Source organism: Sus scrofa, chromosome 8 (assembly GCF_000003025.6).
Source record: "Sus scrofa isolate TJ Tabasco breed Duroc chromosome 8, Sscrofa11.1, whole genome shotgun sequence".
Classification (NCBI taxonomy): domain Eukaryota; kingdom Metazoa; phylum Chordata; class Mammalia; order Artiodactyla; family Suidae; genus Sus; species Sus scrofa.
In genome coordinates this window covers 83,579,709-83,593,959 of record NC_010450.4, presented here as the reverse complement: position 1 = coordinate 83,593,959, position 14,251 = coordinate 83,579,709, and the positions used below count along the sequence as shown (strand labels likewise).

The following is a 14,251-nucleotide window of genomic DNA, read 5'->3' as shown; positions in this document are numbered from 1 at the left end:
ATATGCCAATAACAAGTGACACATAGCTCAGAGACTATTCCTAAAAATTTTTGTTGGCGTTCTGGAAAAAAAATTTTAATATCTATACATCTTTTTTATTGTAATTGCTAGGAATACTTAGCAACCAAAATATCAATGTTACATATACATTTTTAATCAATGAATTGTAATCATGATAAAGTTTCTCACCATGTTGAATTTGTTCCCTTTGGTTCATATCTGGTTAGTCTGTTTCCTCATGGGTGTCTGTTTTCTCTTCTGAGAAAGCAGTCAGCCTTTCTGACTATGTCACTTAAAGGTCTCTGGGAGTTCCCTGGTGGCTCAGTGGGTTAAGGACTCAGCAGTTGTCACTGCTATGGTGTGGGTTCATCTCTGGCCTGGGTGGGAACTTCTGCCTGTTGTGGGTATGGCCGAAAATAAAACAGAAAGGTCTCTTTAGAAAGCAAGAGACATGCTTTGTAAGCATACTTTGTAAGCACAAAATCACTAGATGTCTTTCCAGTATTGACATTGAAGCCAAATGCCCTCTCAATCGCTGTCTTCTGATGCAGACCTCTGATGCCTGAGGAATGTAGGGCCACAGTCCACCCTGCCCAGACGCTGACGTCGGAGTGCTCCCGCCTCTGTCGGAATGGCTACTGTACCCCCACGGGCAAATGCTGCTGCAGCCCAGGATGGGAAGGGAACTTCTGTCGAATCGGTTAGTATTTCTGTTGTCCTTGAGAAAGATTAGACATAGGATAACCCCTAGGAGCTCAAGAATGTAACACCAGTTATTTCTTCTAGAATGATCTAGTATTCAAATTTGTAGCCATTTACAGTAATGCTTAGTCTGTTTCTGAACTTGGACATAAAATCTTTCCCCTCTTCCTGATGTAAACAATTCATTTATCTAAGTGAATCATAAACATAATTGAGTTCTTTCTCAAAATCAAAAATGAAAACAGCCCACCCAGATCATCGCTGTGGGCTCTCAGGCTTGGGTTTGAGACTGCACACCAGCCCATGACCTGGTGTTTGCAAAGCCCCCTTCCAAGTGCCAGCGTGTTCCAGACACTCCATAAATGCCCTCCCTAAATTTACTGCTTGCTTTCTTGCTGCAGTGCACTAAAAACAGGAGTTTTCAGTGTTTTTTTTTTTTTTTTAATAGAAAAGGGGAAAATGCAGTTATCTAGAGGCATGTTATGATATTTTTAAATTCTTTTTGCCACTCCCTTATGAATCATCAACTAGGTGTGCAGCTGTTCAGTGAGGGCAAAGGAGATTTATTCCAGGGCTATTCCATCCTTTAACTTGAGACTTCCGGCAATTACTGCAATCCCGTTTAAATTCTATTGGGTGTGACATAAGAAAACTACATAAATTTAGATACCTAGAGTTGAAGACGTGCATATTGAAAGTACATTTTCAACAACCAGCATATACGTATTACTTACAAAAAGATTTGGATCTCTGCCATTTCAAATATTAAAGTATCTCTTGCCAATGAAAATTAAAGTCCTGTAATAATATTTAATGATATCCTTAATTCATAAAGCCCATCTTTCATTATTCTGAACATGTATTTATTTCCAAAAATTATAGCCATAACTTGTCTACTTTATATATTGTCTAACAAAAAGTAGACATTTAAAGTCATACAAACAGTATACATTTTAAGTTTAAATTGCTTCAACACTAATAATATTACATGATTGATACTGTAGTTACATGTCTAGGAAAGCACCATCATAATTAAAATTCAACAGAAATTAATTACAGTATTTAAAACAATGCTGGAGTTCCCCTTGTGGCTTGGAGGTTAAGAACCCAACTGACATAGTGTCCATTTCCATGAGGGTGCATGTTTGATCCCTAACCTATAGGTCACAGATACAGCTTGGATCTGGCATTGCTGTGGCTGTAGTGTAAGCCTGCAGCTGGAGCTTCAATTCGACCCCTGGCCTGAGAACTTCCATATGCCACAGGTGCAGCCGTAAAAAGAAAAAAAAAAAATGCTTACATTCTGTTGACCTAGTCTGTCTCCCTTTTCATTAGTTGGCCAAAAAATGAAAATCAGTGTTTAAATGCAGTAATATTCTAATTCCAGATGATATATCTTCCCTCTGCCTCCTTTGATGCCTGACAATATCTATTCTCTCTGCTTCTTTTATATAGTGTCCATTCTATTTTATTCCTTACTTATATTTTGCCTAATCTCTTAAGTCACCTCATCAGATAAGTATTTATTGAGTGCTTTCTAGTAGCAGTATGTTAAATTGAGGATAAGCAGATAATTTTGAATTTAGGTGGCATGATACATACCATAATAGACATTAATATGTGCTATAGATGAAAATAGACATTCTTCCAATTCATATGAAGTTATATTTCAATAAAGTACTTCAATCTTTCCACTAAATCAATTTAAATACTTTGGATATATAAGACAAACAAGGACCATTTTATAAAAGTAACATATTTGTGGTATTTTTGACTCAAGCAAGAACTTTATTCATATACTCACAAAGTTTACTCATCTCCCATAGATTTAAAAGACTATTTTAGTATATTTTCTTCCTCCTTGTTCTTTCTTTCCCATATATGAACCACAGACCCCTCGATTTTGAATAATGTGTAGGAAAAGGTTAAAATTAAAATAACCCTGTCCTCTAAAAGTATAAGGACATATATTCAAGGAATTTGAGTCTAAGTGGCTGCACACCCTAGATTCATCCTGTCAGTAAGATACAATTAAGTTATATACCCAATTTTATGTCTTCATCTCATTTTAGCTATAAATCTTCACATTCCCTACCTCTATTGTAGTGTTACACATTCTTTAATGAAAAGACGCTGTGCTGTAGAATAGCCCTGAAAAGGATAACTCAGAACATTTTTTGCTGGCCAACCGCCTGGACCCCCAAGAAGGGGCTTCATTCAGGGAGTGATCAGAGGTGAGGCATATGCCATGCACCCCTTGTGGCAGAGAAGGGGCAGAATCCAAGGGAATCCACGTGGTGGATCCTCCCTCCAACCAAAATCAAGAACTGACCATTTCCTAATGTTGCTCTGGTGATGCTGGAAACTGACTTTTCTCTCTGGCCACGCCCTACCCACCATGAGGTCCTGCTCTGGAGGGATGGAAACAGAGCTACCCAGAAGGCCCTCTGTTGGGGATGCCCTAGGGAAGCAGAGGTTTAAAAGAACTGACATCCTTATTTCAAACAGTTGTGCAAGGGATTGAGGTTGTTTCCCATGCTTTCTGCATCTCTGGTTGACCTGCTTCTCTAGAAATGCTTCCCATTGTCTGCTGTGTTCTGGACCCCAGAGAGCTGGAAGTCTGAAAACCTTCTTTCCTTGTGTATGTTGTCTTTTGGATCATGGTGGGACTGGCTTCCTCCTTCTTCCTCTCCCTTCGCTTACTCAGCAGCCTCATATTCAGTGATTCTGACTTACTGAATGGAGTGTGATTTTACTGCTCTTTTTCCTCCCAGCAAAATGTGAGCCAGCATGTCGCCATGGCGGTGTCTGTGTTAGACCCAACAAGTGCCTCTGTAAGAAAGGATATCTTGGTCCTCAATGTGAACAAGTGGATAGAAACCTCCGCAGAGTGACCAGGGCAGGTATTCTTGATCAGATCATTGACATGACATCTTATTTGCTGGATCTAACAAGTTACATTGTATAGTTTCTGGGACTGTTTGACTATTCTTTTCCAATGGGCATTTATTTTTTATCCCGTCATTAAAAAGAACGACTATTATCCTGCTACACACTCCTGTGATTTCATTTTCTTTGATTAATTTGAAAGTCATTTCCCAAGTTGTACAGGTCCTGTGTGTGTATATTGGCACGTTTGTTCACATATGCACGTACACACACACACATACTCACAACCCCTATGCGTGTGGTTGCATAACAGATGGGTTTTTAAAATATACATTTCCTTGTGCAGAGTAATTTCCCCGGAAATTCCATTGTAAATTGATAACGGAATTTTTATGTCACCAGAAGATGTTATTTGACGTCCCAGGAATTTTCTGTCTGTAGTCACTAAAGTCAACTTCAATGGAGTTTTAAAACATTACTGTGCAATCTGATGAATTTAATTAAAAAGGCCATATTTTTATATTAAAGAATTATAATATGAGAGAATATTTCAGAACTCCCTGATGAATTTCTCAGTGGGCAACTTGATGTAAAATTGTAATCTTCATTCTTACCAATGTATTCAATTGCAGAATGTTACCCACTTGCCTTTTTTATTGGTGGAGCAATTTGGTTACTCTAGCTTAACTTCAAGATTGTTTTCAAGTGTTTTATAATTAAATCATAACAGCATATTCTAAAACCAGTCTTCCTAAAAAGTCTGCTTTTATTGTATAATTATTTAACAGTAGGCACTGGGTTTGTGTTACGTATTTATATTTTTTATTTTATTTTTATAATATAGACATCACCTAGATGAAACACCTTTACCCTGTCCTGTAAAATACTAAAGTTACCTTTTTCACCAACCTAATTGGAAAGAAGGGGAGTGAGAAAGCAAACAGTCTTTAATGTGCTGTGGATCTAATCTAGCAATGCATCCTTGTGCCAACATGTAATCATTAATGACGGATGAAAAAGCAAGAAAACAACCAATCTTTATAAAATTCCAGCATTAAACATTTGTAAAGTGCTTTTCACCATAGCAAGACTGTCAGAGTATCTGTGATTCAAATGTTTCAGGTTTCACACTGAATCGAACCTCACTGGAGAAGAGTTCACTCGTTTTTAACAAACCTTGGCTATGTAAGCTGTCACTTGTACAAATTTTTCATATGATCATTCTTGCCAGATATGACTTTTAATGTATACGTTCCTTTGGAACTCAATGAAAATCCTCTTTGGTTCATGTATGAATAAATTTTCTGTAAATGCTCTGTTCAGGTTTTTCAAGAAATGTCATGTTCTAACTTAAAACTGCAAAAAGTCTGGTAGACGTTTTTCTTCCTGGTTTTTGAGGCCAGTCTGCCACATTTGGACTATAACAAAATTATAAGGCCTCTTTGCACTACTGAAAAAACATCGGCTCATGACACGTGGGCACCCACTATAGGTTGTCGTTCTCTAAACATCTGTTCCTCCGGAATCTAAATAGTTGAGCGCAGGCCACATTATGCACACACACTGACTTCCCAAACGTGCTCCTTACCTTTGGGAATAGGAGCCTCAATTAAAAGGCTAAAATAAAATCTTGTAGCTAGTGTTTCTCTATTGTTTTAAAGCTTTTGCAATTGAAGCACAGTGAGAAACCACAATGTGGCAAGGTTGGTTAAGTACACTGCTCTTGTCTTCCATATATGATTACTTAAGTTTCAAGTGACCTCATGCCAAATGGAAATGGGTTGACAAATCTTGGTGCAGTGCTTAGTGAACAATAGCCTGCATTAAAAAGTGCATGCATAATTTTGCACAATTTAGATTCAATTGACAGTCTATTCAAAGAAGTCTCAGGATTAAATGAGCATGGAGACCAAATTGCCCTCTTACCCCAGAAAAGGGGTGGTCCCTTCTAGTCACACTAACACTTCATTGGCCCAACAGAGTGACAAATCTTGCAGTGAACCCTGCAGTAGCCTGCATCTGTAGGTTAATAGCGGTCTTTTGTTCCCGTTGCTTTCTCTTCATAGCCCTTTTACTGAATTCCATCACAGAAAGTTTTACAATTAAAAAAAAAAAATGTCCTGACAACCATTTTTGTAAATGGACCTTACCATCTAATCGTCTCTTATTCAACGTGGGTGACATTAACAAAATGTGAACTTCTTGTGAGGGAGCCAGCTGTCTAAATCTGTCAAATTGTGCAGTTTTATTACACATTCTCCTGTTCATAGTTTCACTGAAAACAATAAGGATACTGCTATATAATCAGCAAAATCTGAAAGACACAGCGTTTCTTCTTACATCTTTAATCTTTCCATCTTTCCCAAAAGAATCTTTCCAAAAGAAAAGGTGTTCTATTGCCATTTGTTCTTCTACTTAAAAATATCCATATTAAATTAACCAGACACAATTTTTTATACAATTCTTTCCCAAGTGAAAGAGTTTCAGACTACTTAGAAAAACATATGTACCCCAGGTATCATTGCCTTTCTTGTGTGAGTCACTAAAATAACAAGATCCAGAATATTAAACCCCAGCAAAGAAAGTCATTAGAGTCATTTCTTTCTATTCTTAGGAGAGAAGTAAATAGCAATGGCTAATTAATAGCTGCATATTCTAAACTCAGTACTCATTTCAAAAAAAATTTTTTTGACCTTTCTTTTCAAGCAGATTTTTAAAATATATGACTGGAGAATTATCTTAAATGATTTATACTGAGAGGCAAGTAGGAATTGGTTAAAAAGTATGAGCTAGGGAAATTTTGTTTTATCACATGAATGGCAACATCTACTGGGTTCAAAAAGCACACAATCAGAATGGAAGAAAAATGTCCTTGCTAAGAATGCTGATGTATGAGATAAAGTAAACAGAAAAATGTGGGTTATTACCCTTTGTCCATTCTAGAGCTTAAGTTTTGGGTGTCAATTTAATGTGAAATGCCGTTATGGTGGTTTATATAGAGTTGAGAAAAAAACTTTCTGCCACCACTTTTGTCAAACTCTTGTTCTCGTTAGTAGAACTTCATTTTTCTTGCCAATTATTTAAGGTAATAAGAAGAAAACTGAATTGGCACACCATAAAAGTGGAAAGAAAGGAAGACTTAAGAAACTTGAGTGATAGTAAAAAGTACTTCCATCCATACCTTTTCTTTTTGGAATTTTGTTTCAATGTGGCTGTTGTAAAAAATATCTTTTATTTTATCACAAAGAACACTCAGAAGTTTTCTAATTAATGGACTATTTCATACAATGTGGACATACAACCTAAATAGAAAACCATTCTCTTTTTCATTTACATACTTCAGAGCAGGTACTTCTTCACTACTTATTTCTTTGAAAATAATTACATGATAATGTACTAACAATTTTTAACATTTTTTGGATATTGTTTTTATCTCCAAATCATAAACTAAACAAACTACATGAGGTGTAGGAGCTATGGTTAGATGCTATATCTAGCATCTTTGAAGTAGGCTTTAAACTTTTATTAGTCTAACTTTGGGGGTTTGTAACACAAAAGAGGACCTAAACATACATTTTTAAGAGGAAAAATGAGGTATATCATAGGCATTTGATTAATAAATTAAAGTTTCTGAGTGTCTCTATAGAATATCATCCACGATAGTATTATCTATCTTTGTCTCTTTGTCTTTAATACTATCTCTTTTCTTCTCCCCTCCCCACTGACCCCATATCTCCTTCTTCCTCTTAACCTCTCTCCTCCTATATTTCCATTGGTTTGACTAAACAGATATGTCCTCAGTACACCCATAATAAAGATGTCTGGGGGCAGGCTGCTATTGATTTTGCTGGCTATGATCTTTTCTTTATTCTCTTGAAAAAGATCCCCTCCTAGTACCACAATTGCTCAAATTCTATATCATAAAGAACAGTAGACAAATGTGAACATACTAGACTGACTTATTTCAATCAGAAATAACAAAAACCATAAAAGACAACCAGCCTGGTTGTTCCAGTTCTGCTGGGGTTTCATCTTGGCTACAGCAAAGACTATCCCAGTCAAGAACACAAGTGAACAGCAGGGAAAATTAGTTGCCATCTCCTATTCAAGCAACAACCATCTCTACAGAGTCTATTTTAAAGACAATTATTCCAAATATCTGAGGGAAAAATAAGCAGTTTCTCAATGGAGATTTCAGAATATTTTTTCACCACTCCTGGGATGAGACTTGAACTTATAGAGAACTCATACCGAAGTTCCATGCCCAGAAAATGTACCTATTTCTTTATTACCCTTAGGAAGTTAGTGGGCCTGTTACTGTGACTACTGGCAATACCTTTAGAAAGCGCCTCTTTAGAATATCCTAAAGAAACATAGGTTTGTTCTCTTACCTTTCTTTCTCTTCATCACATCAACACAAATCAGTCTTGCCTCCAGTTATCAGTATGGTAGCAAAGAAGGTGGGAAACCTAAGAATAGAAGCATTTCCATTACTTCTCTCTCTACTACTCCTGAGTTTTGAAAACTACCTTAAAATAACTGATTAGGAGAGTACAGTGTCCTCATGAGAGCATGAAAAAATGTGCCATTTTCTTCTTGATCATTGTCGTTGTTTCCTAGTGGCTATGAAGGGATTTACTCATTTATCAGATTAGCTCTTTTCCTAAATTCTCCCTTAAATGTGAGCCCAAGATATGCCTATTATTTACCTTGCTTTCTTTTTTATAGGTCATCTCTAAGTTGGTTGAAAGAAGTAAAAAATAATGATCCCTTGTATTGACATAAAACTTCAGGCATAAAATTTGTCACTGCTTTTTTAAAGCCAGAATACACAGAGACATAAAAAAAAAAAGATATCAATTCAACATGAATTCTAAAGTTACACCTTATGTATGTCACAAAGTCAGACATCACATTTCAGTCAGCATGTTTTTTCACATATATAGATCATGTATTACCTAAAACCAAAATATGTGTATACATATACAAGCAAATTAAAACACATGTTTGGTGAGTTATCTCAACTGACTATAATCTTTCAAGTAAAAAAAAAAAATTTTAGCACACAGGATAGAAAGAACAGAACATTAACAGCAACAGAAAAGTCATAATGGCTAAATAGAAAATAAGCTCTGTCTTCACAGTTAGAAACTAATTCTTGTACATTTCCCTTTGCACTTAAAAATAACTAGCCAAGAGTTTTCATTCACATAGAACAACATGGGATCAGATTGGTGCAGTCTATGCCCAAAAGATATGCTGGATATTTCTTTACCTTACATTCTTAAAACCAGAAACAATGACTTTCATAGAGTAAATTAAGAGTTTATGTATAGTAGAACCTAATCTATTAACACATTATTAATGCGTTCTCTTCATAATACTATTACTGAGAAATCAAATTGACAACCTTATAAGATATCAGGTATTTCCCATATATCATTATATTCATAGGACACTTTTTGGACATGCAATTTACCAAGAACAATGTAGTAACGAGATAAATGATACTGAGGTACCGTGGAATTTTTGGAGCTTGATTCCCTAGGACATGCTAAAGAAGACTATTTATTTAAAAGAAACCCCTCTAAAATGAAACAACAGCAAGTCATTATAATTAATAAGCATAAATAAATCTGTAAAGAACACCCCTTATCTTTCCTGCCTTTATTCGTGAGTAATTTTGTCCAGTTTTAAAGAATGGTTAACTTCATCATTCTTCTAACACATTTTGGTTTTCCTAGTTGTTCGTTTTCCTTTCGATTGTTGACAATTAGGGTAATTTGTCCATAACTTTACTCACAGAAGATACTTTGCTGGAATTTCTGTTAATAAGAGGCAGAAGCTGTGGGAACAATTAATGAAAGTGGGTACACATTTGAGGGAGCAGAGTTAATATATGTACTAGTTGGAATCTCTATAAGTGTTCTTCTGGAAAAGTAACATGCAAAGTCGCTGGCTCAGATAATCCTTCTAAATTTGAATTAATCTGATTTACTTAACCAAGTTACTATAATATTCAGGTCTCTTTGATTGGTCTTCTATTATTCAACCATCCATCCATCCATTAATTCAACAAATATTTATTGAAGTGCCCAGCGTGATTATGTGCTATGGAAAAGGCAAGGATGTTTACAATGGGGGATTGTGAGCCCAATGGATATGATGAACGTGTTTGAAGCAAAAGACAATAATCACATCCAACTAGCTCCAATTCAGCTCAATATCAAAATCCAGCAGTACTAGTACAGATGGCCTAAAGTACATCTGTGTGTATCTGTATGTGTGCACACACCCATGTATATATATTTATCTATCTGTACAAACACGACATATGTATACACACTATCTATGTAATATATAATATATGTATAATGCATATAAATTCTAACAAGTGTATTTGTGTTATCTTTAAAATAGAACAATTGTATCTTGAAGTGATAAATGGAGAGAATTGGTTTTTATTGTTGATCTGTGGATTTACTGATTTTAGGTGAAAAGGATGTTTAAGTGTATAATTTCTTTTCTTAATTTAATATATTTATGTAAATGCATGCCTGAAATTTGGTTAGATTGGCTGTGTTTTGTGTCCTTTAACATGATCAAATGTATTAAACTTTATCTTATGACCCGATGTACATGTGCTATTTTAAAATTCTTTTTTTATTTTAGCATTTTAAAAAGTTCTTCCTAAGTATCTATACTGGCCATATAAACACTATTTTTAAATATTCTATACCCAAACTATGTGTTCAAAATATTCTTGCCTTTTGTCATTTTTCACATTCTAATTTTAAAATTTTACTCCCCCAAATATATGCCAATGTTAAGGCATAAGGCAGTTTCATCACATACAAATAGTAGGCAGCCATAAGATGTTATACTGGCTTCAATTTATTCTAGCTGCAAATGACTTAAATCTGATCCTTCCAAGTAAGAATTAATAAGTGAAGAATGTAAAAGAGCAATTAAGAGTAATGAGTGTCCAAATTGAAGGGAAGAAGCATGTGGAAAGAGAGAGACAAGAAAAAGGTGACTGCAGATACCTTATAACTTGGTTGATCTTGCCATTTTGCTTTCAGTTACCCCCATCAAGGTTATTTGTATAAGGTCAGCCATGATATTTTGAACACGAATTTTAAATCTGCCAACATTCTTAAGAAGAGCAAAATGCTTTCATCTCTATCTCCTTTCTTCCTGAACAAACATATCTCTGACTCATTGAAAGGAGATGCTCTTTCTCTCTAAGAGGTGATTGTTGCCAAGAGTATAAAAAATGTTACAGGTGCTTATTCACAGACTGAATCCTAAACTCTAGAGAGGTTTTAAATTAGGGAAAGTGACACCATGAAAAGTGTCCCTTGGCTCACTTCTCAATGGTCCAGAAAGCACTAGAGGTCTCTCTCCCTCAAGGACAGCCCTTCCAGAATCTGTCCTAACAGCTTAGCCCTTAATCACAATCTGTTTCCTATGCATGCCTGGTCTCTCCATCCAGACTAAGTCTGCCTTCTACTTCTAGAATCCCTGACATACGTAGAGCAGCTCCTGCATATCTGCCATAAGGAAAATAATAATAATAAGTATATAGGAGTTCCCACTGTGGCTCAGCAGGCTAGGAACCCAACTAGTATCCATGTGGATGCGTGTCTGATCTCTGGCCTAGCTCAGTGGATTAAGGATCTGGCATTGCCACGAGCTGTGGTGTAGGTCACAGATACAGCTCCCATTCGACCCCTAGCCTGGGAACTTCCATATGCCACAGGTGCATCCCTAAAAAGTAAAAAATAATAATATGTATATGACAGCCTAGAGATGGAAATTTTTTTTTCCTGATAGTAGTAATCTCTCTGGGTACCTTCACTGTCCCTTGATTGGCTTCTCAGCTCTTCTGTCACCAATGCAATCAATCTCCCAAATTAAATTCCCTTTGAGGTAAACACTGGAAGTACTTTCTGTTTCCCTCTTTAAGATCCTAATTGATCATATATTAATGAGAGTGACAGACTCAGGCGAGAAGAGAGAGTGCAGGATGGCATTTACAAAGGGACAGGATGAGGTCTCCTTTAGGAGGTCGCCTTAAAAAACCATCACCTGGAATCCCAATGTGATCACAGCAAGATGTGGTCAGAGGGCTCTTACCTCCAAACCCGATACAGAACCCTTCAACTACTCAGGCAGCTGCCAATGGAAAAGGCCATTCCCACAGTTGTCACTAAGAATTTTCATAGCTCACATTTGTACTATTAAACCTGTCAGTCTCCAGTGAGTTCAGGAGTCTGACAGCTAATGTGAGAGCAAGTTCTATGAAGTTACTTTTTTACACTCATTTTTGTTTCAGAATTTTATAGACTAATGAAGTGTCTCCACTGAGTGTACAACATACAATAGCAGTCATGCTGATTATCTCCTCAGAAAAGAATACGTCTTGTTTTTTTTTCTATTTGGAGAACAGACCTAAAAAGGTCTCTCTGAAGATTAAATTCTACCATCAGTCAAAGAAACAAAAGCATCAAAGGGGGGAAAAAGGAATTTGAATGCAATATTTCTTCTGTATTTTCATAATTTACATTTTCTCTGATTAAAACAAACAATTTAAAAGGGGAAAGGAGGGGGCCAGGAGAGGGAGGGAGAAGCCTGGGTGGAACTTGACTATAAAACTCATTCCTCTTGGGACTATGCCCACATCAGAAACTACTTGAGCTCACTCTTGTAATTTAATAAGATGTCATCAGATCCCTCTGACATATTTATAGCCTTACAACTACTTGGTGCAAAATCCATGTGCTTCATGTAAAGCAAGTTAGATAATCACAGACACTCTGTTCTGTGATCGACAGCTACCCAAAGTCATGTGTGCCAGGTGCGCTGGCAGGAGCCCTGGGCTAGGGCTGCGAGATGTGGGCCCTGGGCTTGTTTCTCCAACTGCTGAGCAGGGTGATTCTGCGCTAGGCGCTCAGTGCACTGGAAACTCAGTTTCCCGATGTGTAAAACAAGAGGCTTAGGTTCCTTCCAGCTCTGACAGGTCTTGTTAGCTATCCTGAATCCCAGGATCTGTGGGAACTACAGATTAGAAATTGCACCTCTGGGATAAGAAGGAGTCCATTAACTGCTCTGTATCATTCATCTGTGATGGCAAAATAATTCGAAAAGACTCTTACTCATTTTTCTCCACTTGCCCAGCCTCCTCCCCTCCCACCCTGTGGTTCTTTGTTGCTTTCTTGAATGTGTCCCTCTGAACTTCCTTCTTCTGTTCCTCCCACCTCAGTCTGGTTCATTCTCAAATCTTTTGGTGTCTCTTGCAGTTCTCGCTTTAAATTTCTAAACCATTCTCTGATCTATGGCCATGATTTTCTCTGTGCTGAAGAAGCTCACTGTTTTGTTTGTTTGCTTGTTTTGTTTTTGTTTTCGTTTGCTTTCTAGGGCTGCACCCGAGGCATATGGAAGTTCCCAGGCTAGGGGTTGAATCAGGGCTACAGCTGCTGGCCTACACCACAGCCATAAGAATGCCAGATCCGAGCCTATGACCTACCCACAGCTTGTGGCAATGCTGGATCCTTAACCCAATGAGCGAGGCTGGGGATTCAACCTGCATCCTCATGGATATTACTGAAACCTACTGAGCCAAAATGGGAACTCTCTGAAGACTCTCACTGTAACAAGGAGGCTGCCCCTCTCTCCAGGATCCTTAATATCTAGTTTCCTAACTGTTAGAAACATAATTGTCTTTTCCATGAGCTGTGGTCCCAAGAGGGGTGCTACAGGCACCCCACCTGACTGACAGACACCACATTCTGGGGAGATTCAAAGGCATAAATGCTTGGCGGTAGACACCATCTAAAAGGCAGACAAGTCCTAATACAGACAGAAGCATAACCACATGTCCTGGGGTTGCCCTAACAAATTACCTCAGGCTGGGTGGCTTAAACAACAGAAATGTTTTGCGTCATAATTGTGGAGGCTGGAAGTCTCAAATCAGGGTATTGGCAGAATTGGTTTCTTCTGAGGGCTACGAGGGAAGGATCCGGTCCAGGCTCCTCTCCTTGGCTTGTAGACGGCATCTTCTCCTTGTGTCTTCACTTATTCTTCCTTTCATACACGGTTCTGTGTCCAGGTTTCCTCTTTTTATAAGAACACCAGTCACAGTGGATGAGGACTCACCCTAATTATCTCCTTTTAGCTCAATTACCTTTGTAAAGACTTTGTCTTTAAGTAAGAACACATGCTGAGGTACTGAGGGTTAGAACCCCAACACAGGCACTTTGAGGGGAGATACAATTCAACCCACAAACATCGTGCCCCGGAAATGACATCAGACACACTGAGGTCTCATTTTCAGTGTCTAAAGAAGGGTTTCTCAAACTTCAGTGTGCTCCCAGTCACCTGGGGACTTTGTCAAAATACAGAATCTAATTCAGTATGTTGGGGGTGGGGCTGCCTGAGATTCAGTGTCTCTGTGCAAATTCCCAAGTGATGCTAATGCTGGTTCCTGGGCCACAGTTTGAAGAGCAAAGATCTAAAGGACAGTTTATAGACTGTTCTCATTTCGAGGACAGGACAGTCATACTGGAAAAGACTATTGATGGGAACAGGGCTTTCTGTCACCAAAAAGGAAACAATGGTATGTCCTATATCTTCCTTCCAGGCTTGCATTCAGTTGAGT

The 14,251-nt window shown here is 37.6% G+C and overlaps 1 protein-coding gene across 3 annotated transcripts in view; it reads left to right on the top strand.

Moving 5' to 3' along the window:
- HHIP (hedgehog interacting protein) overlaps nucleotides 1-10,225 on the top strand; it is a 94,634-nt gene extending 84,409 nt beyond the window's left edge. The window contains exons 12-14 of one of the 3 annotated variants that reach the window (XM_021100665.1): nucleotides 552-700; nucleotides 3,477-3,601; nucleotides 4,436-10,225. In XM_021100665.1, the coding sequence (XP_020956324.1) occupies nucleotides 552-700; nucleotides 3,477-3,601; nucleotides 4,436-4,450 (289 nt within the window). In that variant the 3' untranslated portion in view covers nucleotides 4,451-10,225. Of the gene's footprint in view, nucleotides 1-551; nucleotides 701-3,476 lie in introns of all 3 variants that reach the window. The other 2 variants (XM_021100664.1, XM_003129171.6) reach the window with 2 other exon arrangements.